The 15,276-nt window shown below is 30.4% G+C and overlaps 1 protein-coding gene across 1 annotated transcript in view; it reads right to left on the reverse strand.

The window, feature by feature from the left end:
- Positions 1 to 805: 805 nt before the first annotated feature.
- The window catches only part of LOC132737077 (uncharacterized), a 92,430-nt gene continuing 77,959 nt past the window's right edge, over positions 806 to 15,276 (reverse strand). The window contains 9 exon segments of the mRNA XM_060724316.1: positions 806 to 2,289; positions 6,379 to 6,705; positions 7,647 to 7,826; positions 8,596 to 8,850; positions 9,236 to 9,401; positions 10,976 to 11,082; positions 12,426 to 12,569; positions 13,132 to 13,216; positions 14,913 to 15,073. Of these exon segments, the coding sequence (XP_060580299.1) occupies positions 2,030 to 2,289; positions 6,379 to 6,705; positions 7,647 to 7,826; positions 8,596 to 8,850; positions 9,236 to 9,401; positions 10,976 to 11,082; positions 12,426 to 12,569; positions 13,132 to 13,216; positions 14,913 to 15,073 (1,685 nt within the window). The 3' untranslated portion in view covers positions 806 to 2,029.

Raw genomic sequence — 15,276 nt, forward strand, 5'->3', positions numbered from 1 at the left:
AAAAATAACATTTAAGGACATAAATGGTGACATTTCCGGGGTCCGTACTCGCAGTGCTTGAAAGGACAGATGGACACTTATTAAGCTAGAACGAAGAAAAGAGAAATAGAATGTCTCTGTCATTTAACACACATAATTATTGTATATCTAAGTAAACAGAATCAAAATATGATTCTGCTATTTTGAGAAGGGTTTTATCCGTTGAGAATGATTCCGATCATGCGCCATTCACTTTTAGGCAATTTCATTAACTACCTTTTTTATTTCACACAAGCATTTTAGACGTACATTTGTATTATTTTTTTAATTCAGACAATGATTTTTGCAGCAGATATACATGTAGAGCTGTATAAAAAAAAATTCAGCAGTCATTTATCAGAAACTTTGAAACAGTCGAAATGTTTTCAAGGTTTTAAATGATATAAAGATGGAGGCATACAGCTTACAACTAAATGTAAGCTCCATATATAATACTGCTAAACAAAACACGATGGCCGTATAATTTCTCAAATACGTTATGTGCATGGCTTATGATGCGCAGTTTTAATGTGTAGATAGTACAACATCCGTCTTTTACAAATGTTGCTCTAGCTAGAGCCCTGCGCTGGTGTATTGTAAGGAATCTGTAAAAAAAAAACTCTTGCTGTGCAACATTTTGTTAATCGGATTTCCATTCCTAGGAATGATCAACTGATAAGGTCATGCTGGCAGACGACAATACAGTACAGTCATATTACTTCCTTTTAGCAGGATATAATTACATTTTTCCTGTCAAATTTTAAATGAAATTCTAAATAATACAACACTGTTTACTTATCTTTATTTAATCTGTACATTATACATTTATAACGTATACATAATACAAAAAAAATTCTTGAATAAATTTAACATTATTTTGAAACAGACCAATTCCTCTATTTCATCAATATTCATAAAAAATAGCTATTAAACTAGTGTCAACAGTAAGTTTATTCATTATTATATATGCTCATTTGCATTTTCGTGTCAAATATCTTATTGTATATTATAAGGATCTAACACCGGCTACCGGTACACACTGGAATATCTAGCTCGAGGCGGTAACAAGGCTCTGCTGATATTCCGCTAAATAGTTACCCTAAAGCTAGATACATGTATTCCTGTATGTGTGTGACGACAACCGGTGTTTGATTATTTTTCTTGCATATTACATGTTTATTATTTTTCGAAAATAAATTATGAAAACTTAACATTTTCATTTAGATCTTTTTCTTACAGTAACATATGCATTAACAACGTGATAACGGCAAAAATGTCATTTTAAGAATGCAGTTCATTCATAAAAGGCGCGCAGGTATGACGTCATGTAAAGCACGCGACCTGTCTTCCCAGGGGTGTAAACAGGATGTAAAAATGCAGATTATCCTGCACTAGAAAATGTCAATTTTACGTGTTTAACCACGGATTTATATTACACTGTAATATAAATCCGTGGTTTAACATATATTTGAATCTGGGATATATTTTGCTATAAAATGACTTGTATTAAAAAACGGGAAACAATGAGAGAACTGCATTGTAAAATACACTCAACTCAAATAAACCGACTTTTAAAAACAATATTGCATTTTATAATATTTAAAAAAAAAAAACAACAACAAAAACATTGCATATTATATATTGCAAATTTACATATATTTATTGATTCTCAATCATTTCCTATGTAAACTTCACTTTTTGACAAATAATTTCAATACAAAATAAGTTATTGTAGATATCTTGAGAATAAATGTTTTCCCTGTAAAATAAACTCCTGTAAAAAATAAAGCTATTTATTTCAAGAAATATTCAGCATAAATATTGCATTGTACATTTTTTGTAAAAAATGAAACGCTTAACAAAACAACTCAACATTCCTAAGACCAAAAATACATCAAATGCAACAGAATAGCCCAACCTATAATTGGCTATAAATGAGTATTAACACTAATTCATATCAACTTAAGTGATACAATATGCATACAGACAAAATAAAAACAAAATAAGCACTTTAACTACTGGATTCACTCATTGTTCGTAAACTTAACCCATCTCTTGTTTCAGTCACTTGTTCCGAGTTAGTATCGTATCTGTAAGTCTTGTTTTCAAAGCCGTCATTATTTTCCAGCCCAAACTTCAATTGTCGACCCATCGTTGTGTTGCGGCGCCAGTACAGTGCTATCAAGACAACCAGTAAAATAACTATGATAGTTGCTAATATCACCCCGGCTAAACCACCTGCTGACATTCCTAGAATTGTTGTTGAGGTTTCTAAAACAAACGAACAATGTCATGTTAATTGCTGAACAGATGAAACACGCATTCTCAATATCATTTACAGAATATATAAAAACGCTTTCCACGCAGCATATTCGTCTTATTATGTGCTATATATTTTGTCTAAAGCATCTGTTCCATCAAACATGTTCTGTTTTAATTAAATCAAAACAAAAAAGTGGTCAACTGTCATGATTTGAAAAAATATTTATCGCACAATAGTAAAAAATGAAACGTACGTGACTGTCTCTATATGAAAAATGAACTTTAAATCTTTTCATGTTTCAATTGGTCTTTTATAAAACAATTGTTTGGTGTTTTTTGTATCTCACAATGCCTTAGCGTGAATTTAACAGTGGAACATACTGAAAACTATGATAAAAATGTAAACAAAATTGTTGTTTCTTCCTTTCCACTGATACATGCCTTTTGGAGTGTGCGTTTTTAAACAGTGAAGAAAATATTTTTTAAATAATAAGATCTTTTCAAAGTTTGAAGTTTTTTGGCAGATAATTGGCCATATTGGCCAAAATAATGTATTATAAAAGTGGTATATAAAGATGCCGTAATTGATGGATGCTTTTTCTGAGAAAATTAAAACGTAATTTTTGCTGCGAAACGTACGTTACTGATGCTACAGGAACTGATGAAAATGTAAAGAGGTAGACTTGTGTCAAGCAGTTAAAGCTTCCCTCTATAAGAAGTTATGTGTTGAGAAATTGTTATAATTGCTCAAGACTGTGTCCAGATCTGCATTGAAAAGTGGTCAGAAATGTACGTTACCGAAACGAACGTTACCGCAATTTAAAAAATATTCACTACACTTAAAATATGATACCTTAGGTAAGAAAATTTATATGGAGAGAAGAGTTTTGTAACATCAAAGCATAAATAAATATTGCATTGTGTCACTGTGGATATAATTTAAGGTAAATTCATGTTTGATATACGATATCACAATAATATATTAGAAAACATTTTATGTATATAAACATATATCTACTGAAAACATTCTGCTGGATTTTGAGATGTGATAGCATGTTTTTTCGCAATGTAAACAAAAGGTAGTAGTTGAAAGTATATTTCTGCTTAAAAGTATCATGAAATGTACGTTACTGTTGGTAACGTACATTTCAAAACTAGTATTAGTAATTTCAATGAAGAGTATCTCCCGAATTCTTAAAAGTTACTTCATGAATATGTTTTTCATGTAATAACAAGTAAGAATAGGATGATTAGAAACGAAAACAAATTAAATATAACTGTATTTGCATCAGTTGCATATGAATTTTATTCATGCATTTTTTTTCTATCTACAAAAGTTGGGACTAGTACAATATGTGATTGTTTAAGTTGAACAGTTGTGATGATATTGAACATTTTTAATCTTTTCTCTAGCATCTGCACACTCAAATGTGCATTGTGTATGAAATATAAAGGTCTACAAAACAACGATTTCTCACTTATATTAACATCAACAACAAGTAACGTACATTTCAATTGTAGTAACGTACATTTCAAAGACCGAAATTAAGGGCTGAGATTCAAAAAGGCTACAGGTAGAGAACAAGAGCTGAAATATACCGAAAGTTAACTTTGGAAAGAGCGTTATTGTAGAATTACGTATTACAGAATCTGAAATATTTGACTAACAAAGCGAGAAATGAAAGAAACAATGTTTTATAAAATAAAAGCAAACCATGTTTCATATAAGCAATGTTTCGTATAAAGTAAATTATTTTTTTCCAGAATTTACCTTATTGTGTACAAAACACTGGAATATATTGTAAAGCAACAAAATAATCAAGTTAATGTGTCACACTTCTAAAATATTTATTTTTACATGCATTTCACAAAATTAATGTGATTTTGGTAATCATAATATCTTAAAACATGCGAATTTCTAATGAAAGATATTAACAGGGATTTCGACGAATCATCTTCAAATGTATGTTACTTGCAAAGTTGCACATAAAATTGAAGTTTGCGATATTAAAACATGTTTTTATTTTTTTTTCATAAAAATGCAACAAATTTTATCAATTACACCATAATGGGACTCAAAACATTTCTGGACATTGCTGTAAAATTATCCTCATAACAATGAATAACGTAGCATATTAGGATGATCACATGTGTTTTTAAATTATTTTTATAAAGTAAAAATGTTTGTTGTTTTAAATTAAAAATATAAAAAAGGAAACATTTTGTTTATTATGTTAAATATTAATTGGTGTCTTTTTATGTACAACACCCATGCCAGAAAACTGAAATGTACGTTACCAATGAGAGTTTACAAGAGTATTTTATAAAGTTTTTAAGAAAGTCTTCAAAAATGCTAAAGATTGATATTTTAAAGCATTTTATCACACATGTATGTTGTCATAAATGGTTAAATATGCACATATAATGTTGTTTACATGTACTTTTTACCTTATATGAACAGAATCATCAATTAAAATACATCTTATTTCTGTATGCATATACAATATCTTATTCTGACCAAGCGTATGATTTTTGTAGTTAATTGTTCAAATGTTTAGAAAAGGAATAAATACCAAACAGAAATATTTAAGTTTTCCCATTCCTGTCAGATTTTCTAAATGAATTCACTGTTGATATTTTTTTGTATTAAACTGAAATGTACGTTACAAAATTATTACATTACTTTTAAGGCATTTGGGTGAAAAAACAACTGCTACATGCATGAATTAGTTTACAACGAGGAGTTTATATGTATCATAAATAATCAATAGCATTCTAATGTCGAACTGCTTTTCATTGATAAATTTGTAAAGAACTTCGAAGTATGCATTGAAATAGTAAAATATGTATCATTCATCTGTAAAATTTGTTATTGTTTTAACATTCCAAAAACCTGAATATATTGGTATAATTTAACAAAAAATGTGTTTATTTCCATCCTACATCTTTTGAGAATGGAATTGTGAAAACAAAATTACTGACTAGTTTAACAGTTACATGGATTATGAGCTGCTAATTTAAGGGACACTCAAAGTTAATTACATTTCGTGGCCTGTTTTTTATAAGAATGACTGCACCCCTCAATTTGATATTGGAAACTGAGGAGAACATGGTTCGTTTTCTTGTTTGCAAGAATTTAAATTTTTTGCCCGGGGGGGAAAATTTTTTTTTCCCATTCAAACATTAAATTTTAAAGATTTCTAAACATTTTTTTTTTAAATTTCCGTGATTTAATATTTTTAAAAGGATTTAGGAAAAGCATGGAAAATTAAAGATTGGCGCTTTAACAAAAAAGAATACAATACAACCCGAAAATTTTTTATTTCATTGATTTAAAAATAATATATCCCAAACAGTGATTTTATCGCTCAATAACATCACTGTTTGGAGTTCGGATGCGAGGAATTATATCACGAGGGCGTAGCCCGAGTGATATAATGATGCGCATCCGAACGACAAACCGTGATGTTATCAAGAGATAAAATCACTGATTTGGATATATTATTTCGATTCTAACACGACATCAACAAATAAATGTTGCCTTACTTGATAGTTTAGCAAAATTGCGCCTGATTTGTTTCCGTACTTACTTTCAGCGCGTCGGCTTTTTAGTGGTTACGTCACGTGTATAATGATTACGTCACATGTCTAAATATAGAACGTCAAATTGTGCATCTGTTGCATAATAACACACACTTTCTGTTCTTCTATGTTCAATAGGGAAAAATGCGGGTCGTGTTAGAATCATTGATTACATGATTTTACTAAATTCATAAATTACACAGGCACTGTTAAGGTTTTAAGTATTATCTGGTTGAGGAACATCTAATGTACGCTCCCTCTGTGCTTTATAAAAAGCATAAATCGGCACCTTTGTATATAATTGGATGGCTTCTTTACATTAAATATTTCAACATCCTTGGTGGAATTTAAACTGTTCAGTGATCCTTAGTAAAACTCAAATAAATAATTGTATAAAGTAATTCTGAAACTGTTAGATAAACCAATTAACCAATTAATTATGTTATAATTTTATTATATGTCTACATACTTGATTAAAAGCAACTGGTTGTGAAAGTTTACATGTAGCATAATTACCTGTATCAGCAGCTTGTAACGGTTGTGCTGTACTACCTCCTGTATATGGTCTCATTGAAAGAGACGGTAAAGCACCTGTCAGTGGGTTAGAGTTGTCAGAAACCACAGGTAATGATTTCCTTGTCGTTACGGATACATAGGGCACGTTCTGTGACTGAGGTGACACTGGAGGTTTATCTGTCTGAGGTGATATCTGTGACACACCTTTAGATGGCGGGGAGGGTGTACGCTGTATTGGCAGTATGGAGGGACGGGTGAATGGTATAGGTGTAGGGACATTGATTGGTGCTCCTCCTGTACCAATATGTATCTTGCTGTTATCTACAACTGAAAACAATATCCATAACATGTTATTTATAATATAAATATATTTTAAAGATATACTATGCTCATCCTTGAAAAATATTTTAATCACAGATATTTATTGAATCTATGAAATTCTTAATAAATATGTGCATTTTGAATAGAATAATGAATAAAGTACATGTATGTTTTGGAAGCTGCGCTCCCTTTGCAGGTCAAGTAAAGTTGGTAATTTCTTTAAAAAGTAATGCCATTTTAATGACACTCACAGTATATTCATATTGTGACTACCCATAGTGTGTAGAATTTTAAACATAACATACATACTTTGAGTTAAGTCAAAATGTATTTATTTTATATTTACAAAGAGACTGTGTAACAATTATCAATATTTTCAAGTATCAATTTAGAGCAAAGTATACCTTTAAATAATAATAAACACATCCTTTGATACATCAGACAGTTTTTTTTAATTAAATACATGTATTAAGAATTATGACATAGTTTAAGATAAATTCTTTGAAAAACAACTGGTTATTTAACACTACTTCTTACACAATTTTTCTCTGAATTAAAAGTATATTAATTTAGTAACTGAAAACAATGTCCTTTTCTTAATTCAATTCCTGTGGTCAGGCCGTCAGGGCAAGCAAACAACAATGACATAATTGTATATAATTTGTTTGATCTCAACGCTTGACAATCCAGTAGTAAGAAACAAGCTAGCATAGAAAATAAATCTCATACACTGTTAGATTTCTCTGTAAACAGCCTATAATGAGTCTGAGCCCTGTATTTGCTTTTTTCTGACTGGACTTGCCACTCTCTCCTATTAATTATCAATTTTGGCTATATATATATAGATATATAAAAAAAAATTGACCAGCCCATAATTTCAGAGCTTTGTTAACAGTGGTAAAGACTATTTAATATTGTTTCCAACATAATTATGTTAAATTAAATACCTGGACTTTTCTCACAGACAAAAAGTCTTTTACTATTACAGTCTTCATCATTCCATTTTCCATCTGACAAAAATACCTCTGCACAATTCTCCGAGTTTCCTGCCCATCCTCGAGTGGATGGTTCCCCTTTTCTCCAGTTAGTAAACTGTACTGGTGATCTGTCTATCCACTGGAAACCAGCTGAAAATCAAAAACTAAGTAATGTAGCTTCTTATTCATCTATGTGTTATTTATCCTAAAATATAAATAAAGTTTTCTGTTGATTAAACCATAACTTCAACCCTGTTAAATGGCTGATTATAAATATTTCAAGAAAATTCCTCTTCTGAAAAATGTACTGAGATTTTAAGAAATGTAAAAAGATTCAAGATAAAAGTAATATTTTCATGTTATGAGCAATAGATGACTGATTTTGCAGTATTTTTCGCCTTATATCTACTGCATTACAAACACATTACATGATATTATTGCATATTTTGACCTCTTTTTGGTAAATTACATGTGTTGTTTTTATAAGTGCCGTGTGTAAATTACTTTCTTTGTTCTCTTTACAAAATTTAACTGTTTAATACATTTTCAAAATGTTCATGAAAATAAGCAGGAACCTGGAGGAGTGCTGCTTTAAAGTCAATAATTTTAGCAACAAAGTAGATTCTACTGTAATAAATGGAAAAAGCTATCAAAACAACATTAATTTCTTCAAAATATTCTAGCATCTTCAACGGCAAGCTTTAAGAGTATTTTAAAGGATTCTGATAAAAGTGAAGTTGTACTTGCTGAAATGTCATGTTGTATAACAGCTATGGCCTATTCACCACTTTTTTCTTTGTCTCATCATGTAAAATTTAAACCACTAACTAACATGAAATATTTACTAATGTCTGATATGATAATTTAATGTATATGCAATATTAAATCTTGCTAATATAAAAGTAAAGCATTCACTCACAATCTATTGACTTATGTAGACCTGTCCAGAAACTCTGCCCATTCACTGCCAATGAGTTCATTGTTTTAACAAGATACTGGTTCAGTGTTTGGTTATGAATAGAAACAAGCGCCCCGTGGTGTTGCTGACAGTAGAATCCTGCATCTAGAGCTGATCGTGGTATATTCACACCAAGGTAGTAACAGTGACTTTTCCATGAATACCAGCCTGGGTCACACAGTGCATTAGGGGCTGGAGGAGTCAATGACGGGGATGCTACAATAAAGAAAGAGGAACATTTCAAAATTAAAAGATGTCATTGACACAAAATGAGAATTCAATAAAAAAATTCTTCACTATGTTCCTATATTACATGACAATAGAACTATTGATTAAGAATCATTCAGCTGTTATAATGATGAAGTAATACATTATACTGTCACTATAATATACATCATATACAGCTAAGAATACAGATTAATGTAAACTAATAAATACATGTAATATAAAATGTTAATTTATCTGCTGTTTTAACCAAGATTATACCAATGCAACAGAGACTCATTCTTAAAATTTGATCTTCACATTTCCTCTGCATAATAACTTTATAGAACAATCTAAAATTATTCCAAGTCATCAAATGTTATACAAACTTTATTACCAGTGGATATTTTACAGATGGCAGGGTACGATGCTGAGCAGTTAGTTTCGATCCATCTTCCTGTGGTATTGGCAATCACGCAACCTTGACCACCAACAGGCTGACCAGCATCCCAGTTGCTGTACACTACTGGCCAGTTATCTGTCCATGAGTATGTTCCAGATTGCTGAATACAAAGTTAAAAGGCATATTATATGCTGAATATAGAGTTTAAAGGTACATTATGTGCTGAATATAGAGTTTAAAGGCACATTATGTGCTGAATATAGAGTTTATAGGCACATTATATGCTGAATATAGAGTTTAAAGGCACATTATGTGCTGAATATAGAGTTTAAAGGCACATTATATGCTGAATATAGAGTTTAAAGGCACATTATGTGCTGAATATAGAGTTTTAAGTACATTACATGCTGAATATAGAGTTTAAAGGCACATTATGTGCTGAATATAGAGTTTAAAGGCACATTATGTGCTGAATATAGAGTTTATAGGCATATTATGTGCTGAATATAGAGTTTATAGGCACATTATATGCTGAATATAGAGTTTAAAGTCATATTATATGCTGAATATAGAGTTTAAAGGCACATTATGTGCTGAATATAGAGTTTAAAGGCACATTATGTGCTGAATATAGAGTTTAAAGGCACATTATGTGCTGAATATAGAGTTTAAAGGCACATTATGTGCTGGATATAGAGTTTATAGGCACATTATTTGCTGAATATTGAGTTTAAAGGAACATTATGTGCTGAATATTGAGTTTAAAGGCACATTATGTGCTGAATAAAGAGTTTAAAGGCACATTATGTGCTGAATATAGAGTTTAAAGGCACATTATGTGCTGAATATAGAGTTTTAAGTACATTATGTGCTGAATATAGAGTTTAAAGGAACATTATGTGCTGGATATTGAGTTTAAAGGAACATTATGTGCTGAATATAGAGTTTAAAGGCACATTATGTGCTGAATATAGAGTTTAAAGGAACATTATGTGCTGAATATAGAGTTTAAAGGAACATTATGTGCTGAATATAGAGTTTAAAGGAACATTATGTGCTGAATATAGAGTTTAAAGGAACATTATGTGCTGAATATAGAGTTTAAAGGAACATTATGTGCTGAATATAGAGTTTAAAGGAACATTATGTGCTGAATATAGAGTTTAAAGGAACATTATGTGCTGAATATAGAGTTTAAAGGAACATTATGTGCTGGATATTGAGTTTAAAGGAACATTATGTGCTGAATATAGAGTTTAAAGGAACATTATGTGCTGGATATAGGGTTTAAAGGCACATTATGTGCTGAATATATAGTTTAAAGGCACATTATGTGCTGGATATAGAGTTTAAAGGCACATTATGTACTGGATATAAAGTTTAAAGGCACATTATGTGCTGGATATTGAGTTTAAAGGCACTTTATGTGCTGAATATAGAGTTTAAAGGCACATTATGTGCTGAATATAGAGTTTAAAGGCACATTATGTGCTGAATATAGAGTTTTAAGTACATTATGTGCTGAATATAGAGTTTAAAGCACATTATGTGTCGAATATAGAGTTTAAAGTACATTATGTGCTGAATATAGAGTTTAAAGGCACATTATGTGCTGAATATAGAGTTTTAAGTACATTATGTGCTGAATATAGAGTTTAAAGTACATTATGTGCTGAATATAGAGTTTAAGTTATAGCACATAGAGTAATAATGTCAACATTGACATCAATTTACCTTTATATCATTTAATCCAATCCATACAGCATTCACATTATGTTGTTTCATAGTCAGGTATATAAAGGCCTGCTCATATCCTGAGTTTACAGATGACAAATAGCCTCCTGAAAAATACAGTAATATCTATATTATCCTGATCAATACAAAAATATTCCTATTTTCCTAATAAATACAAAAATATCCACATTATCCTGATAAATACAAAAATATCGACATAATCCTGATGAATACAAAACTATCCATATTATCCTGATAAATACAATAATTTCCATATGATCCTAATACAAAAATATCCATATTATCCTGAAAAGTACAATAATATACATGTTATCCTGATAAATACAATAATTTTCATATGATCCTAATACAAAATATCCATATTATCCTGATAAATACAAACATATCCATATTATCCTGATAAATACAATATCCATATTATCCTGATAATACAATAATTTCCATATTATCCTAATACAAAAATAACCACATTATCCTGATGAATACAAAAATATCCATATTATCCTGATAAATGCAATAATTTCCATATGATCCTAATACAAAAATATCCATATTATCTTGATCAATACAAAAATATCCCTATTTTCCTTATAAATACAAAAATATCCACATTATCCTGAAAAGTACAATAATATCCATATTATCCTGATAAATACAATAATTTCCATATGATCCTAATACAAAAATATCCACATTATCCTGATGAATACAAAAATATCCATATTATCCTGATAAATAAATACAATAATTTCCATATGATCCTAATACAAAAATATCCATATTATCCTGATAAATACAAACATATCCATGTTATCCTGATAAATACAATATCCATATTATCCTGATAAATACAATAATTTCCATATTATCCTGATAATACAAAAATATCCATATTAACCTGATAAATACAATTATATCCTTATTATCCTAATAAATACAAAAATATCCATATTTCCCTGATAAATACAAAAATATCCATATTTCCCTGATAAATACAATAATATCCATATTATCCTGATAAATACAATAATTTCCATATTATCCTGATAAATACAATAATATCCATATTATCCTGATAAATACAATAATATCCATATTATCCTGATAAATACAAAAAATCCATATCATCCTTATAAAAAAAGAATAATATGCATATAATCATCATTCTTAAATCTGATCGTGACTTATCATCATCATAACAATCATACTGTCAACTAAGTGCAGTAACAGGTTTACTGCCATTAAATTATATTTTTGACTGCAATAAGGTGACAATATATCAATTATTAACAGTTAAGAATTTTACACTGTAGGCTGAATTCAAATCCTCATTTTGATATCCCCAAAATTGATGATGGACAGTTTCATATTGTAAGCAGGCCCAGTCTTATCCAGCGGATAAAGGTTGGGATAAATAACTTTATCTTACCTCCTTGTTTAAGACAGGTATCACTCGCCTGGGACCAGTTGGAAGCCTGCTTTAGGAAGAAATAGCAGCCTGTTTTAAACAGTTTCTGTCCTTGTTGTACATCACAAATGCTAGGAATTGGTTCCGCAGTCAGAATTGTTGGGTCTATAAAAAAAATAATTTCTGGATTATTGGTAATATTGATATTCCCGAAATTTGACAACCATTTCATTTTGGATTTAATAAGCAAATCAAAACCTTGCTATCTTTTTGTTCATTAGTAGTTATTTTAAAGCTGTTTTTAGTAATAATAATAATTACTATTAGTCAGACATAATGTTTTAAAATAATCCAGAAGTAAGTCATTACTTAAAACAGAAAAAAAAATTATGTGTTGGCAAAGACAAATAACAATTTGATAAAAACCATTTTCTATTATGTAAAATTAAACTACAAGACTTAATTCCAGTTATAAAACTACCTTTTTAACCATTCAAAAGCCTTACCATACATACATTGTTCATGCAGGTAAAAACTTTACATATCTTTTTTCAATCACAATTATCCCTTGTATTATGTCACAAAAATAACTTTTTTATTTTTCATTTATTTTTTGACTAATGCAAAACCAAGAATAGCATTGTTTTATAATACAGATATGAGTTTATTACTGTAGTTATCTAGAATTATCATGTCTACAACATATCATGTTTACTGTAAGCATTACCTTTCTTGGTCATACAGACATACCCATGTTGAGTTGAACAATCAACATCATTCCATTGACCAACTGTACCAGAATAACCAGTTATCTGTAAATTAAAACAAGATTGCATTTGAGAAAAATGCTATGCCACCGCATTAATTCCTAAGCTCTAGGCCTTTTGGGTCTTTAAAATAAGGTATTTTAAGTTTTTGAAGCCTTGTACCTTGTACCATCAGACAATAAGATTTTTTTTGATTTTTTACTATATGTATATATTGAAAATCAATGACCTTGGGGCGGGGGCAATTTTGACCCCAGGGCTATAATTTGAACAATCTTGCTAGAGGTTCACTACACAATGTTTCATGCAAGATAATAAAAATTATCTAACCTCTAGCATTTGCCAATTGCTAGAAGAAATTTTTTTAAAGTTTTTACTATAAGTTTTTACTATATACATATAAGGAAAACCAATGACCCCCGGGGCAGGGCCGATTTTGACCCCAGGGCTAAAATTTGAACAATCTGGGTAGAGGTCTACCTCACAATGCCTTATGCAAAATATCTAAGCTCTAGACCTTTTGGGTCTTTACAAGAAGGTATTTTAAGTTTTTACTATATGTACATATAGTGAAAATCAATGACCCCCGGGGCAGGGCTGATTTTAACCCTAGGGCTATAATTTGAACAATCTTGGTAAGGGTCTACCAGACAATGCCTTATGCAAAATATCTAAGCTCTAGGCCTTTTGGGTCTTTACAAGAAGGTATTTTAAGTTTTTACTATATGTACATATAGTGAAAAACAATGACCCCCGGGGCGGGGCCGATTTTGACCCCAGGGCTATAATTTGAACAATCTTGGTAGAGGTCTACCTCACAATGCCTTTTGCAAAATATCTTAGCTCTAGGCCTTTTGGGTCTTCACAAGAAGATTTTTAAAATTTATTCTTATAGTTCACTATATAATCTATATAACACACAAACAAACAAACACACACACACACAGGTGAATCGCTATATGCCACCGCATCGCAGATGCTGCGGTGGCATAAAAAAAAATATCAGGCATGGATTTTTTTATCAATATTATCATTTGAAAAGGCATTATGTAGCAGAAACACAATACGTCATATGGTGACATTTCAGCTGAACTGGTGAAGGGAAACACCACAGTCACCTCCACATGCATTATTTCAGCCATAAGTAAATAGGCTACCAGATTAGAGCTATTATAATCCATAGCTGGGTAGTTTCTTTACCCTGACAGAAGTTATGGTCCTTGGCAAGGTTCAAACCCACAACAAAAAGGTGAAAGCTATTCAGATTCATAAAGTTTAACCATTCAGGGTTGTGTTTCATAGAAAAGTCCTCAATCAAAATATGTCTTAAGATCAAAACTGAGACAATTTTCGTTTCAAATAAAATGTCCTAACTTATGACTCTACAATATGTTAAGACTTTTCAAGTTCTGAATATAGGGCATACAGATGAACATTTTCACATTGCAGATTGAAGTGTGTGCCATATTGTATTTTATAATTCTTCTTGAGAGAATGACTTAAGTAAGAGTGTAAAACTTTCACCAAAGATGAAAATATTTATTGAATCAGTCTAATTAATCATATTTAGTCCTAGGACTTGAGATACACTTAGGACTTTCTATGAAACACAGCTCAGGAACTGTGACATGTTGTTCAAGGATTAATTCAGGATATTTAAACTCAAGCAAAAACATTCAATAACCACCTAAGTTCTATATATATTTTATATCATGATAAAGACACAAAACTGATGTATAACCTGTACACAAGCTTCTTTCTCTCTGCCATTAGGTTCATCATGTGCCCAGTTAGTGTATACAGTTTCATCATTGTTCACCCATAACAACTGATTATTCTCATCTTTGTGTAAACCAATCCATGGATTCACCTGCATATCTGCCATCAGTGTTGTTATAAATGCTATAAATATAATTGAATTAATCTGCAATTTCAGTCATACACAAAATGAAACCTTAACATGCTATATTAGTGTAATGGATTTGCTTTGTTTTGTGTAATGGATTTGCTTTGTTTTGTGTAATGGATTTGCTTTGTTTTGTGTAATGGATTTGCTCTGTTTGTGTAATGGATTTGCTTTGTTTTGTGTAATGGATTTGCTTTGT

The sequence above is a fragment of the Ruditapes philippinarum genome, unplaced genomic scaffold (genome assembly GCF_026571515.1).
Source record: "Ruditapes philippinarum isolate M1 unplaced genomic scaffold, ASM2657151v2 ctg4803_1_1_1_1, whole genome shotgun sequence".
Lineage (NCBI taxonomy): Eukaryota > Metazoa > Mollusca > Bivalvia > Venerida > Veneridae > Ruditapes > Ruditapes philippinarum.